The sequence below is a fragment of the Pterocles gutturalis genome, unplaced genomic scaffold (genome assembly GCF_000699245.1).
Source record: "Pterocles gutturalis isolate BGI_N339 unplaced genomic scaffold, ASM69924v1 scaffold46904, whole genome shotgun sequence".
Taxonomy (NCBI): Eukaryota; Metazoa; Chordata; class Aves; order Pterocliformes; family Pteroclidae; genus Pterocles; species Pterocles gutturalis.
The window spans coordinates 1-11,320 of NW_010134905.1; the positions used below are offsets into that span (position 1 = coordinate 1).

General features: G+C 46.3%; 1 protein-coding gene across 1 annotated transcript; it reads left to right on the forward strand.

Annotated features, from left to right (window-relative positions):
• Nucleotides 1–1,108: 1,108 nt before the first annotated feature.
• RRM1 (ribonucleotide reductase M1) lies at nucleotides 1,109–10,899 on the forward strand. Its single transcript, XM_010081720.1, has 12 exons — nucleotides 1,109–1,191; nucleotides 2,868–3,045; nucleotides 3,531–3,631; nucleotides 4,291–4,350; nucleotides 5,666–5,705; nucleotides 5,951–6,113; nucleotides 6,668–6,809; nucleotides 7,432–7,515; nucleotides 8,129–8,290; nucleotides 8,877–8,956; nucleotides 9,433–9,634; nucleotides 10,696–10,899. Exons 1-12 carry the CDS (start codon nucleotides 1,123–1,125, stop codon nucleotides 10,897–10,899), a joined length of 1,485 nt encoding a protein of 494 aa, XP_010080022.1. The 5' UTR covers nucleotides 1,109–1,122.
• The last annotated feature ends 421 nt before the right edge of the window (nucleotides 10,900–11,320 follow it).

Genomic DNA, 11,320 nt, shown 5'->3' on the forward strand with positions numbered 1-11,320 from the left:
GGCGGGCACCGGCCGGGCACGGGGGCTTTCCTCGGCACCCGCGGGAAGGGAGGGGGCTGCCCCTCTGCTCGGGGTGGGGGGCTGGCCCCCCTCTCGTGGCATTGAGTGTAGGGGGTGGGACCCCTTCTGCTTTGGGGCGTCCCTCTCATGGCACCTGGTGTGAGCGGATGGGACCCCCTCTGCTTTGTGGGTTCCCTCTCGTGGCACCTGGTGTGAGGGGTTTGTGGGGTCCCTCTCGTGGCACCTGGTGTGAGGGGATGGGACCCCCTCTGCTTTGGGGGGGGTCCCTCCCATGGCACCTGGTGTGAGGGGAAGGGTCCCCGTTTGTTTTGGGGGGTCCCTCTCGTGGCACCTGGTATGAGGGGATGGGACCCCGTTTGTTTTGGGGGGGGTCCCTCTCATGGTACCTGGTTTGAAGGGATGGGACTCCCTCTGCTTTGGGGGGGTCCCTCCCATGGTGGGGATCCCCCCTCTGTTTTGGGGTATCCCTCATGGGACATGGAAGGATGGGATCCCCTCTGCTTTGGGGCAGCTTGCATGCCACCTCGTCTGCATTGGGGGGGAGCCCCGAGTGGGGGAGCTCCCCTGTGACCTCAAGAGTGAGGGGTGAGACCCCTCAGTTTGCTTTGGGAGACCCCTCCCGCCCCCACGGCGGTGAACTTTGGGCTTGGTCCCCCCACCTTTGATCAAAGGAGAGTCCTCGGCCAGAGGAGGTATCCCCAGCCTTGGGGGGGCTGGGGTGACCCCCAGCTGGGTTCCTCATCTCTGCAGTGGTGGTCCTGAGAATTGCAAAATTTTGGGTGTAGCGGGGTGGCAATTTCTTGGCTCTGTAGTGGGTGATCGTGCCCCTCTTGAAGTGGGGTGAGCTCCCTGTTTTTCCTCACTGTACCTGTGCCTCTGAGTGAGGGATCATCTGCAGCAGGAACATGCCGGGAGGAAGGGATAACCTCAGCCCAAACAGGTTGTCCTTGGTGATTCCCACCCCAAGTTCCCCCGGAAGAAGGCTGGCTCCTCGTGTGAGGTGCTGGGTGGGAGGATACTGTGCTGAACGGGTTCTTTGTTGTAACGGGAGCTGCTGTGACAGTAACCTTTTCCCCAACAGATGGACGCCAGGAGCGTGTCATGTTTGACAAGATCACGTCGCGCATCCAGAAGCTCTGCTACGGGCTCAACGCTGACTTTGTGGATCCCGTGAGTCTGTCCTTTTTCCTGCTCCCTGCCCCTTGTGCTGGTCCCTGCTAAGAGCCGGCAGTGGTGAGCTGGTCTCACCCAGTTATTCTCCTTGGCAAACGCCCAGCGTGGTAGCCTATGCAGGAACTTTTGGCAAATCCATTCCTAACCTGTTTCTTCTGATTGATTGTGTTCTGGGTTTTTTTGCTTCACAGCTACACAGTCCAAGAGTGTGGTGGGGGAAAATCAGTTTGCCTATTGTAAATTGCTTTTACCTCAAATATTGTTGAAGCAATTGAGCTTCTTGTTCTTTAAAAAGAGGAGTTTGTTGCTCCAACTCACATATTTTGGTTTTGGTAGGTTGCTCTCAATTTCAATCTACAAAGCTTGAGCAACAGTGTAGGGAAAATCTCTTACTAAAACAAGTAGATCGAGAGTAGTTTTTGAGCTGCGTAGGATTTTGAGTGCATGTTGATCCTGCTCATGTAAACTTCTCTTTCCAAAGCCTGTGCGGAGGATGACTGCCTCGTGGATCCATTGATCTCTGTGGGATTTTTCTGCAGACGTGCAGACCCACTCTGTTCAGTTGGAGATGCCAGCTTAGGCACTTCCTATCTCCAAGATCTAATGATCTGCTTTCATGTCTTAAATTGCATCTAAAATATCTGACATTCATTCTGTACAACAAGTAGTGCTCTTCAGCCATGGACAGAGAGCAGGAGGAGGAGCATTAGTGACTTGGTTACTGAAACACAAAGTGTTCTGCCTTGATCTCAGTGACATGATAGGACAGAAGGAAGATTCCCAGTCCTCCTGGCTCTTAATACTGTCTTAATAACGAAGCTCATCTTGTATGGAGCACTGCATTCTTATTTATTCTGCAGTAGTGTGTGACATCTCTTTTCCTGGAATTGAGTTTCTCCTTTTGGACTTGGGTCTCCTTGTGGCAGATGCTTTACAAGCCAGTATGAAAAATCCCTCACCTCTGTGCTCACTAACAGAGAGTAGGGTTTGAAAATGACATGTCCTGGTTTTGTGAGGCTGTTGGCACTTCAGATGTATTTGGCAGTTACCATGTTAGATCAGAGCCCTCTTCTCTGGTGTAGAATATGCTCTTCCTTGTGATCAAGCTAAATGCTTGAGAGAAAAGCAGAAAATACTTCAGAGATGGTAGATGCAAAAAGGCTTTTCCACTAAAGGTCCCAGCTGGCAGATGAAGATTAGGTTCAGCCAAGAAGCAAATGCCATTGTATCCCTTGCAGGGTTGGTTTTTTTTTTCTTTTTAGTCTTTTCATGAAATTATTTTAAGCATAGCACTTATTTGTAAAGTCAAGCTTTGTTTGGAGTTTCAAAGCTTCCAAGCAAGTACTGTTTTAATCTGACTTTTTTCCCTATAGACTTTGCTCCTACTCTATCCTAGACTTTAGGAAAGTCTGCAGAAAAGAAACTGTTAATTATTCTGGATTGACAATTTCTGCTTTCTTCCCTCTTTCCTTTCTCTCCCTTCTGCTTCAGTATTTAAAATTTTAGGAGTCAATACTTCACCGGGAGTGTTTGGTATTTTCGTTTGCTTTTCTGTTCAAACAGAGCAGATGGTACTACTTATAGTGAAGCATATCTTACATGATAAAGGGTTGAAACATCAGGATTTTTCCCCCAGTAACAGGTAGATAACCTCCAGAATTCTCCTCTTTCAGGCGCAGATCACCATGAAGGTGATCCAGGGGCTGTACAGTGGTGTCACGACAGTGGAACTGGACACGCTGGCGGCTGAGACGGCTGCAACCCTGACCACCAAGCACCCTGACTATGCTATCCTGGCAGCACGGATTGCGGTCTCCAATTTGCACAAAGAAACTAAGAAAGTGTTCAGCGGTAAGTCTCCTCGGGGGCACTTGGTTAGCAATTAGTCAGAAAGGGAGTAGGAGTTTCAGAGGATGTAAATATGGAAATCTCTTTCTTAAGCAGAAGTTACTAAGAACCCAGGCTAACTAAAAATGCCACAGAGATAAAAAATGTGAGTTTTAGGCATGTCACAAGGAAAATTAAATTGCCTGCTTTGTGAAAAGTGTCTGATGAAAAATGGAACTGATTGAAATGAGGTTGCGCCCACTTTCTTTCTCATTTGTTATGTGTTATAAATTCTATTAAAAAAAACATTGTAAGAGAAGTGCATTTTTAAGGTTAACAGATTAGTAATAGTACTGAGCAGGCAGAGGGAAAGTTGTACGGTTGTGGAGCGGGAGGGGGGTTATTTTAGAGGATGGGGAGCCCTGCCTGTTAAATCCTTGGAAAAAATGACAGATACATAGGCATACATAGGTCTGTGGATGTCCTTTGTAAACACCTTTCTGTTGTAGATGTGATGGATGATCTCTACAACTACGTGAACCCTCACAATGGGAAGCACTCCCCGATGATCTCCAAAGAAACTCTAGACATAGTCCTGGCCAACAAAGATGTACGTAATGCTTTTTTTTTTCACTTCTAAATTTTAAAAATTCAGTGAACTAATTCAGATAACTTATTTGTCTGTATTTTTGAGTCAGCCATGTCTGTTTTAGGACAAAAAGCCAATGCAGAAACCAGCGCAGGTGATAACTGCTCTGTTCTGGAGAGTTTAAAAGAGAGGATACAGGAATTTCCTTCATGTAAGGATGTTTCCATGGGAGAATCTGTTTTCTTGGATGTCCTCATAGTCATGATCAGCACAACTCTAATTTGAGGAAAAGTACCTTTTGATGTAGCAATCTGGTTTGTGTGCGTAGAAGGGGCACATGAGGTTTGGGTTCTGATTTCAGGCTGTTCCAGGCCTCTGTTCTTATGGGGAAGCCGTGTTCGTATTTTGATTTTTATCTTGTGTTTCTTACTGTCTCATTAGGCTTCAGTAAAACACAGCCAACAATTGTGCATTGTACTTGGAAAAAAATTGTTAAAACTGTGCATTTGTGGTTTCAAGCGAAGTGCTCCTCCCTGCTTCATTCCCTCTGATCTGATCCCTGTTTCCCTAGACCTTTGAGCCCTGAAATACCGAACAGTGATAGCACCGTTGTACCTTAATGTGAGGCACAAAAGATCTGATTGTAAATGTAAATTTTTCTCTGTGTTGCTTCCTCTCAGCGCCTGAATTCTGCCATTATCTATGACAGAGACTTCTCCTACAACTATTTTGGTTTTAAGGTAAAAAGCGTGTTACTTGTGAGAATGAAGACTGCTGGTTTGATATTGTTCTGGAGCTGAGCCTTTTGGGAAGGGTGGGAATACTGGCAGAATTGTCTCCGTTTGGGGAAGGAGGGCGCTGGAGTAGGTGGGACATTAGTGGGTTTGTAAAAAACAAAGAGTACCTGCGCAAAGCAGTTGCCTAACTGGATGAATCATTTCCTTTCTTCTTGGCTTCGTTGTGTACCCTTGGCTGCTCCAATATCTTCACTGTTCGGCAGCAGATAGCACTGAAAGTTGTTGAAAGCTTCCCACCTCGTGCCATTCCTCAAGGAAATAATCTGATTCTTAATAAAACCAAAAAAGGGATTTTTTATTTTTTTTTTTTCCCCATTGTTTTGTGTAACAGTTGTTCTCAGTGTGTCATCCCACACGTTGGTTGTCTTCCATGCTGCTGGAACATCTCACCCACAACCAGTCCAGTCTGCTGTGCCCCCGCCATCTGCTCCTCCTGCTCCCCTCTGAACACGCTGTTCTGTGCTGAATTGCTTTAGGGCATGACGCAGCGGGCTCTCCGGAGGGTTAGCTGGAGAGAATTTCACTGTTCCATAGCGCTGGGTACTTCAGATATAGTTCTTGTGGATCTCTGCAAGAACTGGGAGTCTTTGCCTGGAGTTTCCATCCCCACACCTGATGTGGTGCCTTCTGGTTTGGGGAGAGTAGTTTGTGATGAGGAAACAAGCGGAAGCAACGTCAGGAAGGATGGAAAGAGGGGACCTTGAGGGGGGATGTGTTTCTATATGTATGTAGATCTGCAATTTGGACATCCCCTCCTGTAATTGCTGCTGGAATCCGTTAGGCACAAGCTAAAAGGCATCTGCTCTGGTTGTAGGCTTGCCATGTTTGTCACGTTGTGTGTTCAGCCCCCAGCACTACAGATTGTGGTGCAGTGTCTGGAAAGGATGATTGTAGCATAACTGGTAATGCTTTAAGGAGGGACGGAGTTGTGGAGGTCAAGCAGTCCCTCGTCTTCCAGCCTTAACTCACTGGGGGTTGAAAGGTCTTGAACCTGGTGGGTGCACGCTCCACTACCACTCCATAATCCATGGGGTCCTCAGTGTCGGGATCTTACAGTGAATTTAGGATTTTTTCAGTCACTAGTCACCTAATACCCTATGCCATTAACAAGAGGAGGAGTGGGGTGCAGGGTTGGTCCTTCTGTTGAAACCCGGGATAAGGACCATTAAGATGCTGGAGTTTGGAGGTAATGGGATTTTTTTTTTTTTGACTGAAATCTGCATGTCTACTAAAACACATTCTCTCTCTTTCGTTAAAGACTCTAGAACGCTCCTACTTGCTGAAAATCAACTCAAAAGGTAAGAGCCGTCTGTATCGACTCTGTATTCTCTCAGATGATTTCTTCTTTGAGCAGGAGATTGGACCAGTGACGTCCCGAGGTTGCTTCCAACCTGAATATTTCTGTGATTCTATGAAAACTATGGCTCTCAAGTGGCCCAGTGCGTGTTGTTTGTGGCTGATTGCAATGACCTCTACGTCTGGCTGTACTAAGCGGATATTTCATAGTGACATTCCCTTTTCCCCCTTTGCTTTTTGTGTTCAGTTGCTGAGCGTCCTCAGCACATGTTGATGAGGGTATCGGTGGGGATCCACAAAGATGACATCGATGCTGCGATCGAAACCTACAATCTTCTGTCTGAGAGGTGGTTCACCCACGCCTCCCCCACGCTGTTCAATGCTGGCACCAACCGGCCGCAGCTCTCCAGGTACCTTTGCCTCCCAGGTTGGCTTAATGCATAACTGGGTGAAGATAAAGCTTCAGAGATTGGGTCTGTTGACATGAAATTATTTCACAACTTCTAAAAATAGGATTCTGGGATTGTTTTATGCAGTTTTGAGAAGCTGCTGTCAAATTTAACTTGATACCTAGCGTAGTCTTTGGGGAAGAAACCACAAGTGTCTTTAGGCTTCTGAAGCTAAGGGAAATGTTTACATGGCTGTCTTTTAAATGTGCGTAGTCTTCTGTAGATTACAAAATGAAACCTAGTAACTGTTTTCTAATACATGCCAAAAGTAGCAATCATAACTGATATGATTTTTAGAATGTTTTTCTTTGATAACACAGATATCAGCAATACAACTATTGCTCATGATGTTTTCTAAAGCGAGCCTTTATTCCACTTTGCAGCCTGTGGTTTATGCTTTGCGTAGCATGTTAAGGATTCGGTGTTTACCCTTATTTCTCTGCAGCCCTGCTGAAATACTTCTTGACTTTTTTTTGTTTTAATCTTTGTGCGCTAAAGCTATTTGTGTTCACTAGCTGTTTCCTGCTGTGCATGAAGGATGACAGCATCGAGGGGATCTATGACACTCTCAAGCAGTGTGCGCTCATCTCGAAGTCTGCTGGTGGGATTGGCCTTGCTGTGAGCTGTATCCGAGCCACGGGCAGCTATATCGCTGGGGTAAGCGTGCAGATGGTGTTCCCAGCAGAGATCAACCTTCTGCTTTCAGGAAATGTCTCTACTGCAGTTGCCAAATCGACGCTGCTTCTGCCGTGCCAGTTTGACACAGCACTTAGGCTAGCTCTGTAGGCCTTCCTTTTTCAGTACTAAGGCAAAAAGGTTGGTGTTCCGTGGTGATGTGGCTTCCTGATAGAAGTCCTTCCAAAAAGAGGATCTTATTCGGCTGTTTGATTGGACAATTCCAACCTAGGAATATGCTCAGAGACTCGTACATTAGCCTTTTTCTTTTTTCTGTGTCTTGACTGCTTAAAATCATCTGTGGATGCGTGTTTGGTTTTTTGGTCACAGTGTAACCAACCTCTGCAAGCCTTTACATTACATAATGAGAAGGAAAGAAGTTAGGAGGTATATTTTATTAACTCTGGGACCAATACCTGTATATCAGTTTTTGTCTATTAAAAAAAAAAAAGGCGGGGGAGGGGTCAACCAAAGAACTTGGGTGGCCAGTTCTTAGCTTTCAGCATAAGAGTTTTGCTGACTCCTGAAGGGCGTACAGAAAATGTAGACCCATCTTTTCAGGCAGTCACTTTTCAGTATTGATGGTTTTCCTGTGCCTCTGCAGACAAATGGAAACTCCAACGGGCTCGTTCCAATGCTGAGGGTCTACAACAACACTGCCCGCTACGTGGATCAAGGTGGCAACAAGGTAGGGGCTTTCGCTTAAACTGGTGTCAAGAAGGGGAGCTCAGGTCAGAGGGAGAGGTTCCACATCTGTGAAGGATTCACCCAGTAACATCAGTGAGCTGATGAAGCAGTTGTAGATGACACAATTAAAACAGGACATTTTCCCTGCTTCTTGTTGATATTCTGGTGTTCCCTTTTCACTGTGTTTTATATCTTTTGGTATGTCTGCTGCATGATATTTGTGTGTTCCATCAGCCTCTTGCTCTGGCTATTAGTCACTCCTTGAGGGTCCTGTAGTGGATTCAGGTGGGGGGCTGCAGGAAGCTGCTTGGTCTGTATCCTTTGTCTTTGGATAGCCCAGGGGTCGATGGAGGTGTGACTTGATCTAAGATTTGCCAAGCTCCTGTTGACACAGAGGAAATATATTTTTGGTGCTAAATAATTTTTATTGAGAATCTGTAACTGGTAACATGGCCCGGTTCTGAAAAGTGAGAGCAACAGTAACGCAAAAGCGTATTGAAACTGCCTTAACAAAGGCTCCGCTTAGTTTAGGGTATTGTGTGCGATCAGGAGCAATGCAGATTATTTTCTTTTCAAGGGAAGTTTGTTCTGATCTTGACTATTTTGTGTATCAGAGACCTGGGGCTTTTGCCATCTATCTGGAGCCGTGGCATTTGGACATCTTTGAATTTCTTGACTTGAAGAAGAACACTGGGAAAGAAGAGCAGCGAGCTAGAGACCTCTTCTTTGCCCTCTGGATTCCTGATCTCTTCATGAAGCGAGTTGAAACCAACCAGGTGAGAAGCTTGCTTGCTGCAGAACAGGTCTGTTAATGGCGAAGCAGGTGACCAGCCTGGGATGGGGTTCTCGAAGGGGTGCAGAGTGTCTTCCTAGCGGCAAAGGAGCTTCCCAAAAGAGCTGCTGCACCCCGTGGAGAGCTAGGCTGTGCAGGCAGAGAATGGGGTTGGAGAACTCGATGCTTTGCTTCGTGCTTAAACTTCAGTGCCCATGACTTATGCACTGATGCTGTTACGCTAAATTTTCACTCTGGAGTTTCCTTAAAGCATCAATATCTCAGTAAATTGATCTTCATATGGCTGACTGCTTGTATTTGCTTTAAAATGGGTTCTATCTCGAGAGCCAGTCATTTCAAGACTAAAAGTGCAGTTTGGTCATAAATGTTCATATAGTTAATTTTTAAATAAATCTGACTAGTCTGATAAACACCTTCCCATGTCTGCTGGCAGGGTTTGTTCCCAGTTTCGCAGGATGGGGAGTGTAGTTTGCATGTTCCTGTTTACAGCAGGATCTGCTGATGAAGTTGAATGCCTTTAATTAACAGGGTGCCTAAAGATTTCCTCTGAGTATTTTTCCTTCTTACAGGACTGGTCCTTAATGTGTCCAAACGAGTGTCCTGGCCTAGATGAGGTTTGGGGAGAGGAATTTGAGAAACTATATGAGAGGTAAGAAAAGCCAGTAGACTTTTAGATAGTGGTCACCCATTCACAGAGCTGCCCGTGGGTGGTATCTGGGAGCTGAAACACAGGTTTGTGATCAGCGAGATCCTTTCCCAGACTGATAAACGGACAAAGATGGGGAACGTCTTCTTACTGTTTGCTTCAAACTAACCTGCTCAAGATAGAACTGTGCATGAATTATTGTTTGAGCTTGTTAGGGGAAATTCTGAAGTGATCCCTGCTTAAAGTGGTCACTGGCTTTGCTTTGAACAGGATGTTGTAGTGGAAGATTTCTGTTTCCTTTAAACAATGACCATCTCGATCCCCTGCCGTTAAGACTGTCCTGGCTAGCTCAGAGTTCACACAGTTCAGAAGTGGGGTCTTGCCTGCCTGAGAACCTGATGTTGTGTTAAAGATGATTGTCTTCCGCTGCTGTTTCTGGAGAGCCTGGGAATGATTGAGCACTGTGTGCCCTGTTGCAGTTACGAGAAGCAAGGCCGTGTCCGCAGAGTGGTGAAGGCGCAGCAGCTCTGGTACGCGATCATTGAATCGCAGACGGAAACGGGCACACCGTACATGCTCTACAAAGACTCTTGCAACCGGAAGAGCAATCAGCAGAACCTGGGGACCATCAAGTGCAGCAATCTCTGTACAGAAATAGTGGAGTATACCAGCAAGGATGAGGTAGGTGGAGAACAGGAGCTCGTAGCATTTAGGAAAGCTATGAGTGCTCCTGTTGCAGCTTTCTAGGAGATGCCTGACTGTTGGCTGGGGAAGGGAATGGGCAGCTAAGAAAATTCTGAGGATATTTTGACTTGAGTACTTACAGCTCATCCACTGACTCGGAGTGTGGGTTTCCCCTCTCTTCCAGCTCCCATGGAGGATTTATTATAAAACAAGATACCCATCAAAGCAACCTTCTGAGAGCTTGAGGGAGGAGTGAGCTCTTTGGCTTGCTGGCAGCTGATGTAAACATCTCTTCAGCTAGCGATTTAGTAAAACCATGCCTCTCTAACCCCCAAACGTACATTTCAGTAACAGTTTCCCCTGTGTACTACCCTAATCTTGGTGCTCCACGGAAGTGCTGTGGCTGAACCGGCTACCAAAGGTGAAGGAGGGACGTAGAAACGAGTTAGTGCTCGTACAGCACAGGGAATTTCTACTGCAGTAAAGCTCTTAAGGCTGTTGTAACCGAAAATGTCGGTTTCTACTGCCTGAGCCACTAGTAATTCTTTAGCTCACGCTCTTTGGCATATTCATAAAATCCTGAGTAGTCTAGAAGAGGTGGAGAGCCATCCTGCCTGCCTGCACTGCACAAGGAATCTTAGCTGACTTCTTTCAGTTCTGCTGGGGTTGGAAATAATGCTGGTGTTCAAAAATGACCAAGAAAATGCCCAAATGCAGTCTGGATCTCATTGAGCTCAGCTGCTGATTCTGGTAACACAAGAAATGGTTAGGCTTAGTTGTGCAAGGATGGCTTGCAGGCAGAAGGGTTGATGAGGCCAGAGAACTTCATTCTCATCTCATGGTGATTCTGATTTCTACTAAACCTTTTTGAAGAGTTAACCCTTTTTACAACTCATAAGAAAGTACAGAAATGAGGAGCGTGTTAACCAGCCTTACAGGTTGCTTGGTTTTTTGTTTCCATGTAGTTTGGATCGAGAGCATGCTCTGGAAGTGAGATTGTGTGGTTTTTGCATGGGGTGTTGGCTGGCATGCCTGTTCTCACTGTGCTTTCTCTGCAGGTTGCAGTTTGTAATTTGGCCTCTATAGCCCTGAACATGTACGTCACTTCAGAGCACACATATGATTTCAAGAAGCTAGCTGAAGTCACTAAGGTTATTGTCCGAAACCTGAACAAAATCATTGATATCAACTACTACCCTGTGCCGGAGGTGAGTGCTGTGTGGAGCTGGCGTGTGGCTGACGGCATGCCGAGAGCCTGGTGACAACGGGCCTCTTGTTCTGCAGCCATCCCAGCTCAGTCTTGGGCAGAAGGAATCAGATTTTGTAAACCTCTTTTGGCAAATAGTTGGGAGTTCCATTAATTACCTGTCTGCAGACGTGGCTTCTTAAGCTTCAACCCAGAATAGTTCCTCAGGGAAGCAGTTGTGGAAAATGCCTGCCCTTGAGATGGTTCTGCAGCTGGAATTTTCTCATGGGTGAGGATTTCAGTGAAGCACAGAACAGCCCGACGAACAGAGTGGGAAGCGGAACAGAGAAAAGGTTCCTGGAAAGATCCTGAGAAGGTGTAACTCAGGCTTGTTGGTTTTATGGGAGGGTGCAGAGACCACTTTCTGGAGGGGAAGCAGGGAGAGGGTTGGTAATTGAAGAGGAATGGGAGCAGGTGTCTTGGTGTCAGGACCACCA

Coding starts and splice junctions, on each gene's coding strand:
- RRM1 (XM_010081720.1), top strand. CDS start 1,123: ATGTTTGACAAGATCACGTCGCGCATCCAGAAGCTCTGCTACGGGCTC. Junction 5,706..5,950: donor GCTGAAAATCAACTCAAAAG/GTAAGAGCCGTC, acceptor TTTTGTGTTCAG/TTGCTGAGCGTCCTCAGCAC. Junction 8,291..8,876: donor AGCGAGTTGAAACCAACCAG/GTGAGAAGCTTG, acceptor TCCTTCTTACAG/GACTGGTCCTTAATGTGTCC.